Source organism: Leptodactylus fuscus, chromosome 9, assembly GCF_031893055.1.
Source record: "Leptodactylus fuscus isolate aLepFus1 chromosome 9, aLepFus1.hap2, whole genome shotgun sequence".
In the NCBI taxonomy this organism is placed as follows: Eukaryota; Metazoa; Chordata; class Amphibia; order Anura; family Leptodactylidae; genus Leptodactylus; species Leptodactylus fuscus.
Genome location: NC_134273.1, coordinates 5,272,209 through 5,294,329, shown reverse-complemented (window position 1 = coordinate 5,294,329; position 22,121 = coordinate 5,272,209). Strand labels below are relative to the sequence as shown.

Genomic DNA, 22,121 nt, shown 5'->3' with positions numbered 1-22,121 from the left:
AGCTCGCTTAGAGAGACCCATACACACACAGCTATGGTGTATATAGTGGGGGACATAGGTAGCTGTAATACATTGTATAGACAAGGGACAGGTTGGACTTGTATAATTAGCATAATCTGATTGGTGGTAAAGTTGTGACATAGTTCTGGCACATGGCTATTGGATAAAAAACTGGAGAGGAGTCGTATCCCTTTAAGGATGAGGGGGATGTGAGCTCTCTAAACAAAGAGGAGTGTAAAAGGGCCCCACGTGGCCCTGGGAAACAATGGAGGGAGTTCCATGTTTAGAGATATTATTGCACAAAATACCTGGGAAAAAAACCCAAAAACATGAAGCTATGGAAGGTTTCCCCATATAAGAGACAGAGGAGACGACAGGATCTGGTCACACTGCTTTATTGAAATGATGTGCAAATAAATTGATAAATACGATTTATATTCACTTGGAAATCATTAATATTCATTGTATACAAAACATTCTACAGATTAATAATAAATCTTCTGCGCCTTCTCGGAGTTGCACAAACCTAACGCTCACTAGTCAATACGACGCAACGCATGGGATACAAGATTGTCGTTAAGTATTCAACACAACGGTAGCAAACAATTGTACAAACCAGGATACTCTGTGACATGACAGTGAGACAGAACAACATGGCCGCCGGGAGTGATACTTGACGGCCAGACACAATGAAGCCCCCACAGGAACTCAACAACACCGCAAATACATGGCAAGGTTCTGCTAGGGTGGTACTAAAGCTGAGGACACAGTCCCGCCCCCGCTTAACCATTTTAAGTACATCCCACTACCTTATAAGGGCATCAAACACTAGACCAGACCAATAATACAATCTGTCCATTGTGTGTCTCCTGGAGGAACAAAGGCCAACTATTTGCATAAGGCAGGGGCTGAGTCTTGCCCCTCTGATTTAGGGACGGGGAGAGTTAGTGAGAGATGCCCTTAAAATTGTAAGTCCACGACAAAGTTCTCTATAATCAATTTTATTTTAAAAAATAATATATAGCAATTTTAACAAACCTGATTTGTGTACAAAGCTCCTATGCAGATCTACATGTCCGTGAGGGTAAAGGTTACCAACCCTGCGCTCCGAATAACTGAGGACTGTGGGGTCAGACGACATGGGGTTAGATTGTAGTCTGTCACCATGAAGACGCATCGGTCAGCATAAGAGCTGTATACAAAAAGCGTTATATTTATTGATTATTCACAGAGATTCACATGCAATCCTTTCAACCAACCCTTAAATTCACATGCAAATCCCCCTACCACCCTCCAACCTTCCACAAGTCTCCCTAAATTACATTTAAAGGGGAACTCCTATATAAAGTTTCCCACTTTTATATATTTTATTATGGCCTCTATACTCCCATATACCTATATCCTTCCATCTGGCCATATACTATGTCCTCTCTTCTTCTCCGTAGATCTCATTGTACTGGCCAATAACTATTTGCAACGTGCTCGTTCCATCAATCTACAACACAAATCCATGTACCCCCTTTATTTTTCGCCAATGTAATGAGTAATATGGGACGAACAAGCCAAAGAAGATGCCGGCTACGAGTCATTGGATCACATACTAGGAGCTAGGCCTCGTACCTGAGCCAACAGATGGTTTCTGCCAATGTTGAATACTCGTTGGTTTTCGTAATTTGGTATTTGGTTTCATATATAAATCCCGGCGCTCTCTGGATATAACACCAGGACTAAGGACTTTCTGTATAACTTCTAAGGTTCTACCCATGGCCTGGAATAATAGAAGTCAACGCCAAAGTGCCAAAGGAAACCTCCGGGTCTTACGTAACCAGGTGCTAAAATAAAGTGGAGCCCTGGAGAAATAGAAAGTGGTCAACTGTGACTGTAACCTTTGCGAAAATTTCGGCACAACCCAATCCCCTTTGTTCCTGACTCCAATGCCAAGGAACTGGAGTTTGGGCTTAAATATGGTTCTTTGGTGGTGGTAGTTGATGTGCCCAGTGAAGAGCCACCATGAAAGGAGAAGAGCGAGCTTCATGGTCAACTAGGTACATTGTACAGGAGGGTAATGGCGCCCACTACATGACCTGCCCCAAAGGGTCCCAATACTATAGGCACGGAGTGCCAGGAAAGTAATGACACCAACCCAATGACATCTCCAATGGGAGGAGGGGTTATGGTGGTCCAACATGCATTACATCTGTTTGCTCAATCGTGATAGACCTTCAGTAGAAGTAGGAGGGTAATGGTGCCCACTACATGACCTCCCCAAAGGGTTCCTGTACTATAGGCACAGAGTGCCAAGAACGCAATGGCACCAACCCAATGACATCCCCAATGGCAGGAGGGGTTATGGTGGTCCAACATGCATTACATCTGTTCACTCAATCTTGATAGACCTTCAGTAGAAGTAGGAGGGTAATGGCACCCACTACATGACCTCCCCCAAAGGATTCCTGTACTATAGGCACAGAGTGCCAGGAAAGTAATGGCACCAACCCAATGACATCTCCAATGGGAGGAGGGGTTATGATGGTCCAACATGCATTACATCTGTTCGCTCAATTGTGATAGACCTTCAGTAGAAGTAGGAAAGAGAACCAAACTCATATAGCTTCCTTAGAAGGACCTCTACTCCAAACTAGTCCTAGAATGGTGGGGAAAAAAAGTGCTGTTTGGGGCGTTAGACTTTTTAAGGATACAAATTGGCACTTGGGGCTCTTTTAAGCAACCGCCACACTCTCTGGCGACCACACTGCGCCAAATCCCAAGACACCCACAACGGCCAATGACCAGATGAGTCAGAAGTTAACAGCTTAGCATTAACATAAAGTCATCGGTAACTGGGGGCGGCTCAGGATTTTGGCAAGTTTCCAGAGAGCGCGCCGTGACCCTAAGGGGTCTGTCTAGAGATCTAGAAATTGAGGACAATAAAAACGGACATGTATGGCGGCAAAAACAAGACATCAGACGACAGCGCTATACAGACAGCAAAGCAGCTCAATCATTAACTATTTCAATAGTAGAAAAAAAATCTGCAATTTTTTAATTTTTTACATTTTTTTTTTTCCGTCAGTGCCCCCGGACAAATCAGGTGATCGTCTAAAATTCTAATAAAAAAATCTCACGTAAAATTCTCTAACGTTTCACTTCTGCCGATTACGATCGCGCACATAGAAAAATAAGAGGCGGCTTATTCATCGGACGACTCTAATATCACAAAATAAATAAAAATCTCCAGTTCTAGTAATAAATTAGCCGTATAATAGAATCCGCGCGTCTCAAATCTCATAGGATCAAATCCTAAAAAAAAAAATGAGGCAAAACAGACGGGGGAAGGGACCTCCGTACAGGTCCTCTGGATCTAGGACAAGCAGCAGCTGTTTGGGGTTTGTGGTGTTTCGGTGCGGAGATTCGCACTCTACACAATGCCTGAGATAAATTATACAACTTCTAAAAAAAAAAATTTTTTTTTAAAGAATTTTTTATATATATATATTTTATAGTGAATGTACAAGTGGCTCTGTCTCAGATCATAGATGCCACCAATTCTTATTGATTTATTTAAAGGGGTTCTCCATCTAAATTTCAATATCTTAGCTTTAAGAGTAGAGTGCTGCCGAGCTGGAGGATATAGAAGAAAGGGGCCCCAATGCAAAGATCATACTGGGTCCCCCATTAAGGTGCAAGGTTTCTAGTAGTGTCAGGGGCCTGGTGTTTGTTACCCCCTCAGTGTATTTTACATGACTCATAAGCAGACTTCTCACTCTCCCATGTTTGGTAATAGTACAGCTCCTCAGGGGCGGGGCATATCTGCAGATTCTTGTCATCCAATTACAAAGGGGATAGGAGAAACTAAACCGTATCCTGGCCACAATGATACCATATCATCCTCCATCTTTACCTACATTAGTAATAAGATTTGCCCCATAGGTGGAGAACCCCTTTAAGTAAAAACCCTACAATCTTCCATAGGACAGGACAGAGCCGTGTATGTCACATGGTGCGCTAGCGAGCTAAGGTGGTGATCAGGCTGGCGCACATCTCAAAGAAATCCATCGTGTGGCTACCTAACCGGGGGCTCGCCATGGAGAAGGAGCCGGAGAAGGAGCCGTACATGGATCCGCTTTGGGAAGGGCATTCGGCGCTCACAGAATCTATGCTCAGTCGTGGTCGGTGCAGGCCGGCTGCAGAACACGAGCGCTGGGGCGTGGAGGAGCCGGACTTGTGTTCCATCACTTCATCTGCAGGATAAAAGTGCCAAGAAAATTCATCAAATATTGTCCTTACGGCACCTTGTCATCCATGTTACAGGGTTAGCTCTCTGTATATGCAGCCTGACATATTATTTGCTTTTGCAGCTGCCGCCTGGCATGGAGCGCTAAATCTTAAAGGGGGTTGTAGAGGATGATGGGGGAGGAGTCAAAAAAAAATCTGGGGACTTGAGTATCCCATTTTTTAATTTTTTTTGGGGCACCTTGGATTGACAGCTCTGTATAAGCACAAACTCCGCACAGAAACTAAAGCACCGGTCAAAAAATGAAGATTATTTGGGGTGACTACTAGGGGAGGAGCCTTGACAATGGGGCGGGGCTCTACATATTTGCTTCAAGGATCATTTAGCAAATACATAACTTATCTCCTCGCAGCCTCTCAGCCCCGGCCGCGCTCCCAGCCCCTCCTGGACGTACCGTCAATGCTCTTGAAGTCCAGCAGGTAGCTGCGGTTATCCACCTGGTAGAGCTGGAGACTCATCTTCACGTAGTTACCGGTCACAGGATTCTTACGCCGCACCCGCAGGTGATAAGGGTTCACCACCTGGGAAGAGACATAATGTGAGGGTGTGAAGCAGAGCGCCCCCTGTGGGCCAAAACACCAGAAGGTAGAACTGGCAAGACACTGTGTGTAACATATGGGGGCAATACATGTACAAGCCTCATCCAGGCCGGGCTACAAGGGAAATGTCATGTTTATGTCACTGTCTGTGTGTGTATGTATGTATGTATGTATGTATGTTTGTGTATGTATGTGTGTGTGTGTGTATGTATATATGTATGTGTGTGTGTATCTACAGTATATGCGTTGTTTCTATGTGTGTATCTACTGTATGTGTATATTGTTTGTATGTATCTACGTATACACTATTTATATGTATCTGAGTGTATATTAGTTATGAGTATCTGTGTGTATATCATTTATATGTATCTGTGAGTATACTGTTTGCATGTATTTGCACATGGTTTGTGTGTGTCTGGGTTCTGCAGCAGGGGCTAAGGTGGGGCTCCGTCCTCTCCTCGCTAGGGGTCCTCCTGGTTTCTTATTGCAGTTCCTTAGGGACTTGGATGTATTTCAGATGCTGCAGTGGAGAATGTCTCTTGTCCCTGTATACAGTCAGACATAACTGGCCCATCTACCACTATAATACTGGGGTTATCTTCGGTGTCAGAGGGGCCTGATGTGACGGCCACGAAATCCTTTCCACAGCCTTGTCCTCATAGAGCAGTACATAAGAAGGACAATGCAATGTGTGAACAGAGCGTAACAAATTCTGTGGATTATTAGAGCTTGTCCTCATGATAGTTCTCTCTGATATTCCACCATACATATACATATATATATATTGGGTAAAATCTACAGCAGAATCTTCTGTAAAATCAGACACTTGGAAATGCAAATGAGACTTATATAGGAAATAACTCCCCTGTACCAATGAATAGCCTGGAGCACAAGGGCAGGGGCCAGATGTATGTAATATGGGGGAGGGGCAGGTGTGCAGGACTAAGGACCGCCTGACAATTTCCCTCCGCACATTCCTGGCTCAGAACTGCAGTTGTCACTTTTCCAGCCCAATAACCAGAAGTAAATGTCACAACACACATTTCTATAGGAACTTGTTGTGTCTGCTTCATATCTCACCTTCCATTCGAAGTCCAGCTGCTTCATTGCTCTGTAGACCTCGGCCATGATATCATGGGGTTTGCTCTGACTGCGGATCCCCAGGTGCCATTTGGCTTTCTTCACAGCTAGGGGTTTAGGTTTGGTGGTATTCAGGGCGTCCAGCGGGTTCCTGGCTTTAGGGCTATCCGCTATTAAAGGTGGCATGCGTTCTGGGTGAGGTTTAACCCCCGGAGGGATGTGCATTTCGTCCATAAATGATCCAGTGGGTGGACTGGAGGCGAGGTAGAACTCACTGGCCTGGTTCATGATCCTCCGGTTGTCTATGATGAGATGGTACGCCACCGCCAGCTGGTCCTGGGGATCTCCACTGTACAGGCTGTTCATGAACTCCGACTCCGTGCACTCAAATTTTTCACAAACTTCCTTCACGGCTTCATCATCAATCACGTTGGCATCGTACGAGGGGTCTTCTGGGAACAGGTAGCTGGGCAGATCCTGCTTAAACCACTCATGTTCTCTGGGGGAAAAACAAAGCAAACTCCATTAACTACAACATTACTCCTCAATTCCAAAGGAGAAGGACTAAAAGTTAGGAAATCCACCCAAAAGTCACCTTGCTGTGTCCACCAGTGGTAGTGCTAGTGGTTACCACTACAAGAAGTGATTCTACGTAGTCAACCCAACTATTAGTAGATGAACGTTCCTATAGGGCACCAGGTGGTATAATACCAGTATTATGTACTGATCTTCTATAGAACCAGTATGGACACCCCACACAATGGTTTGTGGACCTTCAAGTAATAAATAGACGAGTCCCAGTAACCCAAACATCATGATATGTTAATCCATCAACTCTTACTGATGTCACCATTCTGGCCCAATGACATCATAAAGTCTTGATCAATACATCAAGCCCTATAGACACAAGGGATATGTAAGGGAATTGCTAGTTGGGTAATTCCGTAGCGCTACTGCTGGAACATTGGAAGAAGGGGAAGAAAGATACAGTGATCCCTAAACTTGGCCCAGCCCTTTGTCCCTACCTACTTGCCAATCTGTCCTAGTGACAGGAGCAACTTGGCGACAGCCCCTTCTCTGAATAAGTCAAGACAACACAGAAGAAGAGTCAGCAAGCCAAGGGTCAAAGCCAGAGAGACAAAGCAGTACAAAATCGTAATCCGAAGAGTAGTCACAGGGGAAGCCAAGGTCAGAGGTCAGTAATACAATGTAGCAGAAAGAGGAGCTTAGAAGGGACAACATTGAAGGACAGAGTCACAATAGCCAGCCAACCTGTGTGAGCTAATGACCTGTATATAGGAAGCCCAGGGCCCGCCCCAGACTTGATTGAAGGCTGAGAGTAAGGAGAAGATACGGGACACTCCGCCATAATGGTTTGTACATGGTTTTTGCATCGTCGCTTTATGGTCTTTCAAGTCGTGAGCAGAGAAAACCCAATAACTCCGACCACTAACCCAAACCTCCCAGGGCTCAGTCAGCTTGTAATGATGTCACAGTGGTGCTGCGATGACATCATAAGGTCCAGACCACCAGCCTATAACCCCTCCAATGTACTTATATTGACTGTGTAAACATCCAGCAACACGTTTCCGGCCCCGGCTCTACAAAGTTTTAACAATCACGTCAGCCATCCCATTACCCTCGGCGTCTGACAGGTCAACAGCGCGTTACGAAAACCCACTTAATTGAATTTTCTAAACTTCCCCCCGTAATCCCTCACACAATTACACATTCGCGCAAACTAAACACATTACGGGCACGAGGACGCGAGGGAGAAAAGGAGAAGAAAAACAACCTGACTTCAGAAAACCGGTTCTTAGGGGCAGCGAGAAATCCCATCCTGGGGGGCCCCGTGAAGGTCACTGAAATGCGTGCAGCGAAGAAAACCTCGAGACGCGTTTCTGGCATTTGATTCAGGATGTGGGAGATTACCCATAATCCCCTCTTTCACGCTATAATACGTTTTGCTATGGTTACAATGAACTTGTCATAACACAACTTAGCATTAAGCCCCTTCACATCTATCAGTCATAAGCGTCGCGGCCGCCGCTGTGCGTTCAGGGTCGGGGACGGGTCACGCCGAGCGGCGTTAACTATTTGCTTTGAAAGTCACTCGCTTTCTGGCAACGTCTGATGGGCCTTTCCTAAGTGATATTTACAAGCCTCAAATCTCCTTATCGTACAGACGCAGGCAGCCGGGGGAGGACTATAAGTCCCAGCATGTTCCAACAACCAAGTGCATTGACTGTAGACCGGCACAAGCTCTGATTTATCGCCAGACTCCACATTTCGGATTATAACAGCCAATAGGAACACGCGGTGCAATGTCTCCGCATAGTCAGGTGGGGGCGACAGATCGCATTCATTTCCCCATTTTTAAAGGGGTTCTCTGGTTTGGAAATCCCTATTTGCCAAGTAGCCGATCAGTGATCGGCTGGGATCTGTATGAAAGTGTATCAGTAAGTGTTCCATTTCCCTGCAGCGCCACCAGAGGTAATATAAGGCATTACACCAGTCCAGCTGTAGGACTCGTTACAGTGTATCAGACGTCACCTTACCTTATGTCTTTGATTGTGGCACGTTTCAGGGGGTCGACCTGCAGCATGTGCATCAGTAAGGTCGCCACCGAGCGGTTCAGGTACTCGGGGATGTAGAAGACGCCTCCACGGATCTTCTTGAAGAGGGTCGGAACGTGCTCATCGTCAAATGGCAAAGTCCCACATAGGAGGGCGTATAGGATGACCCCGCAGCTCCATATGTCCACCTCAGGCCCAGCGTACAGTCTACAATAAGATAATGGAAAGGGGTCATTGTAGAAAACAGGGAGCAATCTATAGGGGAGTCTGGAGATGCGGGTCCTCTCTCTTACCTTCCGGATATGACTTCAGGGGCTGCATAGTTTGGGGAGCCGCAGCTCGTACGGAGGAACTCGCCATCTGACATCATGTTAGACAGACCTGCGCAGGGATATAATGTGTCAAGATGTAGCAGAGCTGAGTATGTTACATTGTGTCCCTTATGGTTTGCTCTAGTGACAGGGGGACAGGGGCTGCGCTGACACCAGGGCCCCTATGTCTACGGGCCCCTCTGGCTGTTTGGTTACATAGGAGTGAATCATTATTACATGAGCGATATCTGACATTTATTACATCTCAGGACACCGCCCGCTCTATGTCGTCACACAATCTTCTCCGATTTTGTGGGTTTCCCATACTTGTCAGTTTATTCTCGCTCTCTCCGGTGTATACAGTCACCTGGTTCTATATGGAAACCATCAACAAGCAGCTGCTGACAGATCTGCTATTTTCCTTTGGTGCTATGCGGGTACAGGATACTTTCTGCTTAATAGAACCTTCTCATTTACATCAAGAGCTGCAGAACCCGCTGCCGCCATGTTTACCGCAATACGATAGTGTGTACAGTCACTGGCAGGAATATAACTGTGTGGGGGTGTCGTAGAGCATTATACTGTGTGTATGGGATATTGGGGAGCATTATACTGTGTGTATGGGATACTGGGGAGCATTATACTGTGGGGGGAGCAATGGGTAGCATTATACTGTGTGGGGGGAGCACTGGTGAGCATTATACTGTGTATAGGGAATATTGGGTAGCATTATACTGTGTGGGGGGAGCCACTGGGCAGCATTATACTGTGTGGGGGTAGCATTATACTGTAAGGGGGAGCACTGGTGAGCATTATACTGTGTGGAGAGAACATTATACTGTGTGGTGGTCACAGGACAGGAAACTATAATATTCTTTAGTACTCTGGAAAAAGAGGACTTGCAAACTCTGCCCCCAAATCCCTATAGGCAGTCCTGAGGACAGGAGAGAGATTTGTGGATTGTGTAGCTGGGACACAACTGTAACAGACTCTCAGCTGTGAGATGTATTGGGCTGAGACAAGTTTCCAGCTTTGGGATGTAACCAGGAGAGTTCTAGTCACTGACAGCAAGCAGAGATCTAGAGCAGTCTATCAGAAGCTGCTTATTTACATAGGACTGCATATGGCGGAGGACTTGGCTCGCTCTCTACTGACAACCTTCAGCAGTGACCTGCTCGCTGGCTGCATTCCTGGGACGCTTGTAGAGTCACATACCAAAGTCAGCGATCTTGGCGTTCATGTGCGCGTCTAGTAACACGTTCTCTGGTTTCAGATCCCGGTGAACCACCATATGCCTATGGCAGTAATCTACAGCCGACAGGATCTGCTGGAACAGGCGCCGCGCCTCCGGCTCTTCTACCTAAGAGGTGGTAACAGGGACTTTAGCCGTGGAGAGGTTCATGCATCAATGGCTACAAGACAAGCATGAGCCCCAGAGCAAGCGGGCAGAGTGTGAAAGCGGGCTCATACACTTGTGTAATAAGTGTGCAAAAATACATTCAATCTGCAAAGTCGCCTTAATAGAAGCGCAACGCAATCTGAATGTGTGCTTTATTTTATAGATAGGATTAACCCTCTCATGAGCAGCGGAGTCCTTATTCAGCTGCTCATAAAATGACAGCCCTCCTTTCCCTGAATGCTCCGTCTCTTCTTATCCTTTAATAGCTGCCCTTGAACTGATTCTGACACCGTTGGAATTTTTTCTCTAGCCCCCACCATTCCTGAGAAATTAGTGCAGTTAGTTTTGGTGCCTGATACGATCACTAGACTCCCTTATATCAAGTGGGTGGGGTCAGAAAGGAGGAAGCAAAGGGGTGTGACTCAGAGCTGTCTGCATCTGATTGGAGCTCTGAGCCACACCTCCTTGCCTGACACCACCCACTTGACATAAGGGAGTCTAGTTATCATATCAGGCACCAAAACTAACTGCACTAATTTCTCAGGAACAGTGGGGGAGAGGTAAAACAATCTAACTGTGCCAGAATCAGCAGAGAGGGGGATATTAAAGGGGGGAATAACTGGAGTATCTGGAGGTGGTCTGGGGTGACTGCGGGCAGGTGCTTCTCCCATCTCTGCGGCCAGAACAGGGTCAAACAAGTCAGGTCTGAGACTGTTACCTTGAACATTTTGCCAAGTTTTGACAGACAGATCTACCCTAGTAACTGGTGCAGAGCAGAGGGTAGGAAAGTGACAAGAAGCCCTGGCATCCATCCTGGGCGGGGCATCCACGAGGTCACATATCTTACATGAACACTGTGGGACTTACCCGGCCATGTTTGCATATATAGTCAAATAACTCTCCTCCGGCCACATATTCCATCACCATGAAGAAGTCTGTAGGCGTACTGATCACCTGGTACCTGCAAGACAAGAGCGCAACGTATAGGTCAGCCACAAGGAACGCCATCCAGTAGAGTCAAACAGGGACTCTGCCTTCCGAAAACGAGGCATTGATCCCTACAGACCTGGAGACCCCTGAACCAGTGTATGCAGATAATGCAGGAGTACGAATCTGTAACCTGTGTGACTATGTGATATATAGACACATGTGATGTCACTGCTAATGTCTGGATATAACACAGGTCGCTCTATAGTGGATGTATCTCCTCTGACTGAGCACAGGACATGCGACACTGGCAATACTGTAGGAATGGACAACTGGGTGGAGCCACAGAATTCATCCAGACTGAAAATCACTCTATTTGTGACCAGTGCAGTATAATGTGTGGGGGCACTATGGGCACATTATATTATATAAAGGTGGGTAAAATACATGCCCCTCCGCTGTAGTATGTGGGTATAGTACTTGCCCCTCCGCTGTAGTATGTGGGTACAGTACATGCCCCTCTGCTGTAGTATGTGGGTACAGTACATGCCCCTCTGCTGTAGTATGTGGGTACAGTACTTGCCCCTCTGCTGTAGTATGTGGGTACAGTACATGCCCCTCCGCTGTAGTATGTGGGTACAGTACATGCCCCTCCGCTGTAGTATGTGGGTACAGTACATGCCCCTCTGCTGTAGTATGTGGGTACAGTACATGCCCCTCTGCTGTAGTATGTGGGTATAGTACATGCCCCTCTGCTGTAGTATGTGGGTACAGTACATGCCCCTCTGCTGTAGTATGTGGGTAGAGTAGTTGCCCCTCTGCTGTAGTATGTGGGTACAGTACATGCCCCTCTGCTGTAGTATGTGGGTACAGTACATGCCCCTCTGCTGTAGTATGTGGGTACAGTACATGCCCCTCTGCTGTAGTATGTGGGTACAGTACATGCCCCTCTGCTGTAGTATGTGGGTACAGTACATGCCCCTCTGCTGTAGTATGTGGGTACAGTACATGCCCCTCTGCTGTAGTATGTGGGTACAGTACATGCCCCTCTGCTGTAGTATGTGGGTACAGTACATGCCCCTCTGCTGTAGTATGTGGGTACAGTACTTGCCCCTCTGCTGTAGTATGTGGGTACAGTACATGCCCCTCTGCTGGAGTATGTGGGTACAGTACTTGCCCCTCTGCTGTAGTATGTGGGTACAGTACATGCCCCTCTGCTGTAGTATGTGGGTACAGTACATGCCCCTCTGCTGTAGTATGTGGGTAGAGTAGTTGCCCCTCTGCTGTAGTATGTGGGTACAGTACATGCCCCTCTGCTGTAGTATGTGGGTACAGTACATGCCCCTCTGCTGTAGTATGTGGGTACAGTACATGCCCCTCTGCTGTAGTATGTGGGTACAGTACATGCCCCTCTGCTGTAGTATGTGGGTACAGTACATGCCCCTCTGCTGTAGTATGTGGGTACAGTACATGCCCCTCTGCTGTAGTATGTGGGTACAGTACTTGCCCCTCTGCTGTAGTATGTGGGTACAGTAGTTGCCCCTCTGCTGTAGTATGTGGGTACAGGACTTGCCCCTCTGCTGTAGTATGTGGGTACAGTAGTTGCCCCTCTGCTGTAGTATGTGGGTACAGTACTTGCCCCCATGCTGTAGTATGTGGGTACAGTACATGCCCCTCTGCTGTAGTATGTGGGTACAGTACATGCCCCTCTGCTGTAGTATGTGGGTACAGTACATGCCCCTCTGCTGTAGTATGTGGGTACAGTAGTTGCCCCTCTGCTGTAGTATGTGGGTACAGTACTTGCCCCTCCGCTGTAGTATGTGGGTACAGTACATGCCCCTCTGCTGTAGTATGTGGGTACAGTACATGCCCCTCCGCTGTAGTATGTGGGTACAGTAGTTGCCCCTCTGCTGTAGTATGTGGGTACAGTACATGCCCCTCCGCTGTAGTATGTGGGTACAGTACATGCCCCTCCGCTGTAGTATGTGGGTACAGTACATGCCCCTCTGCTGTAGTATGTGGGTACAGTACATGCCCCTCTGCTGTAGTATGTGGGTACAGTACATGCCCCTCCGCTGTAGTATGTGGGTACAGTACATGCCCCTCTGCTGTAGTATGTGGGTACAGTACATGCCCCTCTGCTGTAGTATGTGGGTACAGTAGTTGCCCCTCTGCTGTAGTATGTGGGTACAGTACATGCCCCTCCGCTGTAGTATGTGGGTACAGTACATGCCCCTCTGCTGTAGTATGTGGGTACAGTACATGCCCCTCTGCTGTAGTATGTGGGTACAGTACATGCCCCTCTGCTGTAGTATGTGGGTACAGTACATGCCCCTCTGCTGTAGTATGTGGGTACAGTACATGCCCCTCTGCTGTAGTATGTGGGTACAGTACATGCCCCTCTGCTGTAGTATGTGGGTACAGTACTTGCCCCTCTGCTGTAGTATGTGGGTACAGTACTTGCCCCTCTGCTGTAGTATGTGGGTACAGTACATGCCCCTCTGCTGTAGTATGTGGGTACAGTACATGCCCCTCTGCTGTAGTATGTGGGTACAGTACATGCCCCTCTGCTGTAGTATGTGGGTACAGTACTTGCCCCTCTGCTGTAGTATGTGGGTACAGTACATGCCCCTCTGCTGTAGTATGTGGGTACAGTACATGCCCCTCTGCTGTAGTATGTGGGTATAGTACATGCCCCTCTGCTGTAGTATGTGGGTACAGTACATGCCCCTCTGCTGTAGTATGTGGGTACAGTACATGCCCCTCTGCTGTAGTATGTGGGTACAGTACTTGCCCCTCTGCTGTAGTATGTGGGTACAGTACATGCCCCTCTGCTGTAGTATGTGGGTACAGTACATGCCCCTCTGCTGTAGTATGTGGGTACAGTACTTGCCCCTCTGCTGTAGTATGTGGGTATAGTACATGCCCCTCTGCTGTAGTATGTGGGTACAGTACATGCCCCTCTGCTGTAGTATGTGGGTACAGTACTTGCCCCTCTGCTGTAGTATGTGGGTATAGTACTTGCCCCTCTGCTGTAGTATGTGGGTACAGTACTTGCCCCTCTGCTGTAGTATGTGGGTACAGTACATGCCCCTCTGCTGTAGTATGTGGGTACAGTACATGCCCCTCTGCTGTAGTATGTGGGTACAGTAGTTGCCCCTCTGCTGTAGTATGTGGGTACAGTACTTGCCCCCATGCTGTAGTATGTGGGTACAGTAGTTGCCCCCATGCTGTTGGGTCCCTTGCTATACACAGTCCTCTGGGCACAGGGCACTAGGCTGGCACCTGCCCAGTATATGAGCGCAGCGGGCACAATGATAACCTTGTATACCGCAGGTTTCACAGTCCGCTGATCCGCAGATAGTAACACAATCCACCCCAGTGTTCTAGACTCGGACGTCCTAATATGGCGCCTGCTTCCTCTCAGTATAATACAAGGAAACACTTCAGACTTCTTGTCTTCTTAGAGATTCCTTATATTTAGATGAATCGGGCTCAGCGAGGCGTCTGCGCAGGGAATGTTCGTGTTTACAAACCCTGGACGCGGAGATGAGAGACAGCGACGCATGAAGGTCACAAACAAGGCGGCCAATGTTTATACAGCCGTGATATGGAAACAGAGGATTACCGCGGGCGCAATAATAACCGGATTATTACCAATAATAGTCATGACGAGGACGATACAATAATCTGATTATACAGAGGAGGGGCCGGACTACGGGGAAGTGTCCATTACATCCTCAGCAGCAGTGGGGGCAGCAGAGAGCAGCTGGGTAATACCCACAATGCACTACAGAATTTAAAGGGAACCTGTCAGGAGAATTTGGACCCCTAAACAACCCCTTACTAACTAGGACACTGAACCACAAGTGCCCCACACTAATCTTACATTCTGATTTTAAAGATGACCTTTGACCTCCTCCACCAAATTAAACTCTTTTCCTCTCTATTAGCCGCCCCTCCACTGATTCTGGCACAGTTGGAATTTTTTCTCTCGTCCCCACCGTTCCGGATCAATCAGGGTTGCTAGCTTTGGTGCCTGATATAGTAACTAAGCATCCTAATGTCAAGTGGGTGGAGTCAGGGAGAAGCAGACAAGGAGGTGTGACTCAGAGGTGGACAATGTCAGAGCTCACAATTACACCCATTACCTGCTCCTCCCTGACACCGCCCACTTGACATTAGGGAGTCTAGTGATCATATCAGACAGCAAAACTACCAGCACTGACTGCTCAGGAATGGCGGGGGAAAGAGAAATAATTTCAACTGTGCCGGAATCAGTGAAGCGGCGGCTATTAAAGGGGAAACAAGCTCAAGGTCTTCTGTACAGTTTACACGCAGCTTTGGATGTGACTAGAATATACAGTAAAGGATCTGTCAGCCTCTTAGAAGTCGCCCCCTCTACGATGTAACGTCTTATTATCTTCTCTCCGGATACTTACAGTTTGATAATATGCGGGTGACGGAAAAGCTTCAGATTCTGAATCTCTCTCTTAATTTTACCGACCACATCCAGACTCCGAATCTTGTGTCTGTTTAAGATCTTCACCGCGACTTTATGTCCTGTCAGCTGGTGCTCCCCCACTACAAGAACACAGCACCAGGTCAGTATCCTCTGCACCATATATACCGTATACACCTATAGATCACACTGAATACAAGCAGAGAGGGAACGTACACTGGAGCCGCCACCTACCTACACCCCAGGTATCACAGCTCCACTGTACTATACTATTATGCGGACACTAAGTGGCGGTATTACATGGGCATTGTATAGTATGGTTATTGGCACGATATGGCAGCATTATTTACTCCTTACTGGGGCTATTTAGAAGTGGGAATAATTCTGCTAACGGCAAGTTTTCTAGACATGCAGGAAGGGGGAGGAGCTAAGCTGTGACATCATTTATTGTCAGTAGTGATGTAATAATGGCACAGTGATGTTATCTATAAAGGTGTTATCTTCTATTGTAATCCTGTCTGTGAGTTAAATGAGGTGTCCACTGTAAAAAAAAAAAAAAAAAAAAAAAGCAATTGTCAGTCTATTATAAGGCTTAGTGGCCAGAGTGAAAACTGCAGCAAAAATAATTTTTGGAAAAATACAGATAGTGACATAGAAAAAGTAAAAAAAAAAAAAAAAAAAAAAAATTCTTAAAGAAAATATGTTTAACATAAAAAGCTTGGTTTAAAATTAGGAGACACATTCCCTTTAACACTGCATGGACAGAATACAATGACGCCACCTACAGGAGGGAGGACTTAGAAAGTGTCACCAAAATATGAACTAAGATTTTATGTTAAAAATTAATATATATTGTTATACATTTTGATATTTTTCCAAAAACATTCTCCCCGTCACTATCTGTACTTTATAAGGATCCTGCAGAACGTATTAGGGATTTGCTATTTATGGATTTGCTCTCATCTAACCCTAAAATGGCTCCAAACCCAAATCCTCCTCCTCCTGCACTCACATTTACTCATTTCTTGCCAACATTTTGCCGTTTTCAGTCTATTTTTGTGCCTTTTATGTTTGTAAATACTGAAAAAACCCGACCAAGGAGGAGGCTGCCAAATCCCCAACCCCATGAAACATCATTAACACAGCCTTAAAGGGATGAATTATAATACAGGAGGCCATAAAATCGCAGGTGGACTGTGCTAAGTGTCACTAATGGTGGAAACTGATTGTACAGGAGAAAGAGCGAAGAAAAGGAGCCGAGAAGATTTCCTGAAAAATACACCAAAAGCAACAGAAATCATTAGGAACGCCACACCGGTCACCCGTCATAAAGCAAAGGAGGGGCAGAGACCATATGTCTGATCATATCTAATGCCAAAGGACAACACAGCAAAGGCAGAGACTGGAGGCAAACGCAGCATGCCCAGATAGCGAAATGACCTACATGTAACCTGCACACGGACAGGTTACATCTTATATTATACTCCAGAGCTGCGCTCACTATTCTGCTGGTACAGTCACTGTGTACATACATTACATTACTTATCCTGTATTATACTCCAGAGCTGCGCTCACTATTCTGCTGGTACAGTCACTGTGTACATACATTACATTACTTATCCTGTATTATACTCCAGAGCTGCGCTCACTATTCTGCTGGTACAGTCACTGTGTACATACATTACATTACTTATCCTGTATTATACTCCAGAGCTGCGCTCACTATTCTGCTGGTACAGTCACTGTGTACATACATTACATTACTTATCCTGTATTATACTCCAGAGCTGCGCTCACTATTCTGCTGGTACAGTCACTGTGTACATACATTACATTACTTATCCTGTATTATACTCCAGAGCTGCGCTCACTATTCTGCTGGTACAGTCACTGTGTACATACATTACATTACTTATCCTGTATTATACTCCAGAGCTGCGCTCACTATTCTGCTGGTACAGTCACTGTGTACATACATTACATTACTTATCCTGTATTATACTCCAGAGCTGCGCTCACTATTCTGCTGGTGCAGTCACTGTGTACATACATTACATTACTTATCCTGTATTATACTCCAGAGCTGCGCTCACTATTCTGCTGGTACAGTCACTGTGTACATACATTACATTACTTATCCTGTATTATACTCCAGAGCTGCGCTCACTATTCTGCTGGTACAGTCACTGTGTACATACATTACATTACTTATCCTGTATTATACTCCAGAGCTGCGCTCACTATTCTGCTGGTACAGTCACTGTGTACATACATTACATTACTTATCCTGTATTATACTCCAGAGCTGCGCTCACTATTCTGCTGGTGTAGTCACTGTGTACATACATTACATTACTTATCCTGTATTATACCCCAGAGCTGCGCTCACTATTCTGCTGGTGCAGTCACTGTGTACATACATTACATTACTTATCCTGTATTATACTCCAGAGCTGCGCTCACTATTCTGCTGGTGCAGTCACTGTGTACATACATTACATTACTTATCCTGCATTATACTCCAGAGCTGCACTCACTATTCTGCTGGTGCAGTCACTGTGTACATACATTACTTATCCTGTATTATACTCCAGAGCTGCGCTCACTATTCTGCTGGTGCAGTCACTGTGTACATACATTACATTACTTATCCTGTATTATACTCCAGAGCTGCGCTCACTATTCTGCTGGTACAGTCACTGTGTACATACATTACATTACTTATCCTGTATTATACTCCAGAGCTGCGCTCACTATTCTGCTAGTACAGTCACTGTGTACATACATTACATTACTTATCCTGTATTATACTCCAGAGCTGCGCTCACTATTCTGCTGGTACAGTCACTGTGTACATACATTACATTACTTATCCTGTATTATACTCCAGAGCTGCGCTCACTATTCTGCTGGTACAGTCACTGTGTACATACATTACATTACTTATCCTGTATTATACTCCAGATCTGCGCTCACTATTCTGCTGGTACAGTCACTGTGTACATACATACATTACTTATCCTGTATTATACTCCAGAGCTGCGCTCACTATTCTGCTGGTGCAGTCACTGTGTACATACATTACATTACTTATCCTGTATTATACTCCAGAGCTGCGCTCACTATTCTGCTGGTACAGTCACTGTGTACATACATTACATTACTTATCCTGTATTATACTCCAGAGCTGCGCTCACTATTCTGCTGGTACAGTCACTGTGTACATACATTACTTATCCTGTATTATACTCCAGAGCTGCGCTCACTATTCTGCTGGTACAGTTACAGTTTGGTGTAGGATTGTGACCCCTTTAACCCTTTGTACTACTTCCTATATGGGGATATAATGTGCACCTGGCACTAATGATGGGCTCTGCATTGTCTACTGTCTGTATGGGGCCCTGTACAGATGTATCTCCTGTCACCTGCAGTCAGTCCTATAGGATGGGGGAGGGGGGGATGCTGGGTATTTATCTGACCCCCTAGAAAGACTCCTCAGATTCATGTTGCTACACTTCAGGAAGAACCATTCCCCCCCCCCCTCCCCATGGGTCACAGCACAGCTGTAGGTATCGCCTGTCAGTCATTGACTTCTAAAGGAAGAGCCCCTGGATATTTATGTAGTCACCAGGCCAAGTGTGCCCCGCCGCAAGTATACTGACACCCTCACCTGGTAAAACCCACGTAATTAACCTTATAAAGGACTGACAGCTCCTTATTAAAGCAAGAACTTATTGAAACAGGTGGCTGTAATGTGTGGGGCGGATTCAGGGACTGCGGCCCGTCAGTGGGGGGGGAATGGTGGTACACGAAGATCTATAAGGCAAAGCTGGGTGGTCGTAGATTTACAAGGGCCCCATATTTGTCTCAGAATGACATATGCAGGGACAAGTTCAGGTTACCGTGGGCCCCGGGCTGTAAGGAGAGTGTGGCCCCAAGGATAACGTTCTCTGGGCCTTTAATAAGAATATTCATTCTCCATCAATTCCCAATATTTATATACTGTGTACCCCATGACCTGCCACAACCTGCCCCCACACTATAATGCTGCCCCCCCCCAACTTGTGCCATACACATATTAAAGATGGTAAGAAATTTGATAAGATAGATAGATAGGAGATAGATAGATAGATAGATAGATAAATAGATAGGAGATAAATAGATAGAAGATAGATAGATAGATAGATAGATAGATAGATAGATAGATAGATAGGAGATAGATAGATAGGAGATAGATAGATAGGAGATAGATAGATAGATAGATAGATAGATAGATAGATAAATAGATAGGAGATAAATAGATAGAAGATAGATAGATAGATAGATAGATAGATAGATAGATAGATAGGAGATAGATAGATAGGAGATAGATAGATAGGAGATAGATAGATAGGAGATAGATAGATAGATAGATAGATAGATAGGAGATAGATAGATAGATAGATAGATAGATAGATAGATAGGAGATAGATAGATAGATAGATAGATAGATAGGAGATAGATAGAAGATAGATCTCCTATCTATCTATCTATCTATCTATCTATCTCCTATCTATCTATCTTCTATCTATCTATCTATCTATCTCCTATCTATCTATCTCCTATCTATCTATCTATCTATCTATCTATCTATCTCCTATCTATCTATTTCTCTATCTCCTATCTATCTATCTATCTATCTATCTATCTATCTATCTATCTCCTATCTATCTATCTATCTATCTCCTATCTATCTATCTATCTATCTATCTCCTATCTATTTATCTATCTCCTATCTATCTATCTATCTCCTATCTATCTATCTATCTCCTATCTATCTATCTATCTATCTATCTATCTATCTATCTCCTATCTATCTATTTATCTATCTCCTATCTATCTATCTATCTATCTCCTATCTATCTATCTATCTATCTATCTATCTATCATCTATCTATCTATCTCCTATCTATCTATCTATCTATCTATCTATCTATCTATCTCCTATCTATCTCTCTCTCTCTCTCTCTCTCTATCTATCTATCTATCTCCTATCTATCTATCTATCTATCTATCTATCTATCTCCTATCTATCTATCTATCTCCTATCTATCTATCTCCTATCTATCTATCTCCTATCTATCTATCTATCTATCTATCTATCTATCTATCTATCTCCTATCTATCTATCTATCTATCTATCTATCTATCATCTATCTCCTATCTATCTCCTATCTATCTATCTATCTATCTATCTATCTATCTATCTATCTATCTATCTATCTCCTATCTATCTATCTATCTATCTATCTCCTATCTATCTCTCTCTCTCTCTCTCTCTCTCTCTCTATCTATCTATCTATCTCCTATCTATCTATCTATCTCCTATCTATCTATCTATCTATCTATCTATCTATCTATCTATCTATCTCCTATCTCTCTCTCTCTCTCTCTCTCTCTATCTATCTCCTATCTATCTATCTATCTATCTATCTCCTATCTATCTATCTATCTATCTATCTATCTATCTATCTATCTATCTATCCACCCATCCCCGGGTCACTGAGGCTCATACACTTGTTACCAGGTTGTCAGTCACCACATCCAGGCTCATCCTCCTTTCACATCCCACAACATGGTAATATCTGACATTAGACCCCCCCCCCCACTTCCCACGCCACCACCAAGTAACATATAAACAAACCCCCCCACCCTTAGGGGTTATATGGTCGGATCCTCCAGACACACAGGTCTGCACCCCCTCCCCTCCCCCAGACTCCCCCGCACCCCCACATTCCAGGCAGACTATTCGGGGACAGGTGTCTGGGATATGGGGCGCCGGAGCCTTCTCGCTACAATGTATCAGTTGCTATTCACAGACCCGCTGCGCTACTCTCCGCTGCCGCCGGCCGGGCTGAGCGTTACGCAATCAGCGTAGTCTCCCGCTCTCCGCCCCGGCTGACGGCGGACACAGAAGGAAGGGACAGACAGACAAGGACAGAAGGAGAATACACTCAGCTCTTCACTTTGCCGAAGGTGCCGACCCCCAGCGTGTCCCCCAGGATGTAGTGTCCTATCTTAACCCGTCCGTCGTGCTTCTGCTTCTCAGCCATCTTTGCATCCTGCTTGTACCCACAATGCAGCTGGGAGAGGGAATGCCCGGCTGGCCCTGCCTGACAGCCACGGCTGGCACTGACAGGCTGAACAGCTGCTCACTGGTGGAGGGGGCAGAGGGGGGTCTCTGGGCTTGTCACAGCACGAAAGGGTTAAAGGGGGAGTGTGGAGGCTTGCTATTACTAAACATAAACACAGGGTGTCTGTAATGGATCCAGGGGAGTAGGTGTCAGGGGAGGGGGTACCAGCCAGGGGAGGGGATGCCAGCCAGGGGAGGGGGGTACCAGACAGGGGAGGGGGTACCAGACAGGGGAGGGGGTACCAGCCAGGGGAGGGGATGCCAGCCAGGGGAGGGGGTGCCAGACAGGGGAGGGGATGCCAGCCAGGGGAGGGGGTACCAGACAGGGGAGGGGGTGCCAGACAGGGGAGGGGATGCCAGC

General features: G+C 45.9%; 1 protein-coding gene across 1 annotated transcript; it reads right to left on the bottom strand.

Moving 5' to 3' along the window:
- Positions 1-379: 379 nt before the first annotated feature.
- PRKAA2 (protein kinase AMP-activated catalytic subunit alpha 2) lies at positions 380-21,853 on the bottom strand. The gene is made up of 9 exons (XM_075286457.1): positions 21,587-21,853; positions 15,569-15,710; positions 11,067-11,160; positions 10,016-10,160; positions 8,783-8,870; positions 8,472-8,696; positions 5,914-6,412; positions 4,689-4,815; positions 380-4,241 (listed from the first exon to the last, which is right to left on the bottom strand). Exons 1-9 carry the CDS (start codon positions 21,678-21,680, stop codon positions 4,006-4,008), a joined length of 1,650 nt encoding a protein of 549 aa, XP_075142558.1. The 5' UTR covers positions 21,681-21,853; the 3' UTR covers positions 380-4,005.
- Positions 21,854-22,121: the final 268 nt, after the last annotated feature.

Coding starts and splice junctions, on each gene's coding strand:
- PRKAA2 (XM_075286457.1), bottom strand. CDS start 21,680: ATGGCTGAGAAGCAGAAGCACGACGGACGGGTTAAGATAGGACACTAC. Junction 15,711..21,586: donor CACCTTCGGCAAAGTGAAGA/GCTGAGTGTATT, acceptor GTGTTCTTGTAG/TGGGGGAGCACCAGCTGACA. Junction 10,161..11,066: donor ATATATGCAAACATGGCCGG/GTAAGTCCCACA, acceptor ACCACCTCTTAG/GTAGAAGAGCCGGAGGCGCG.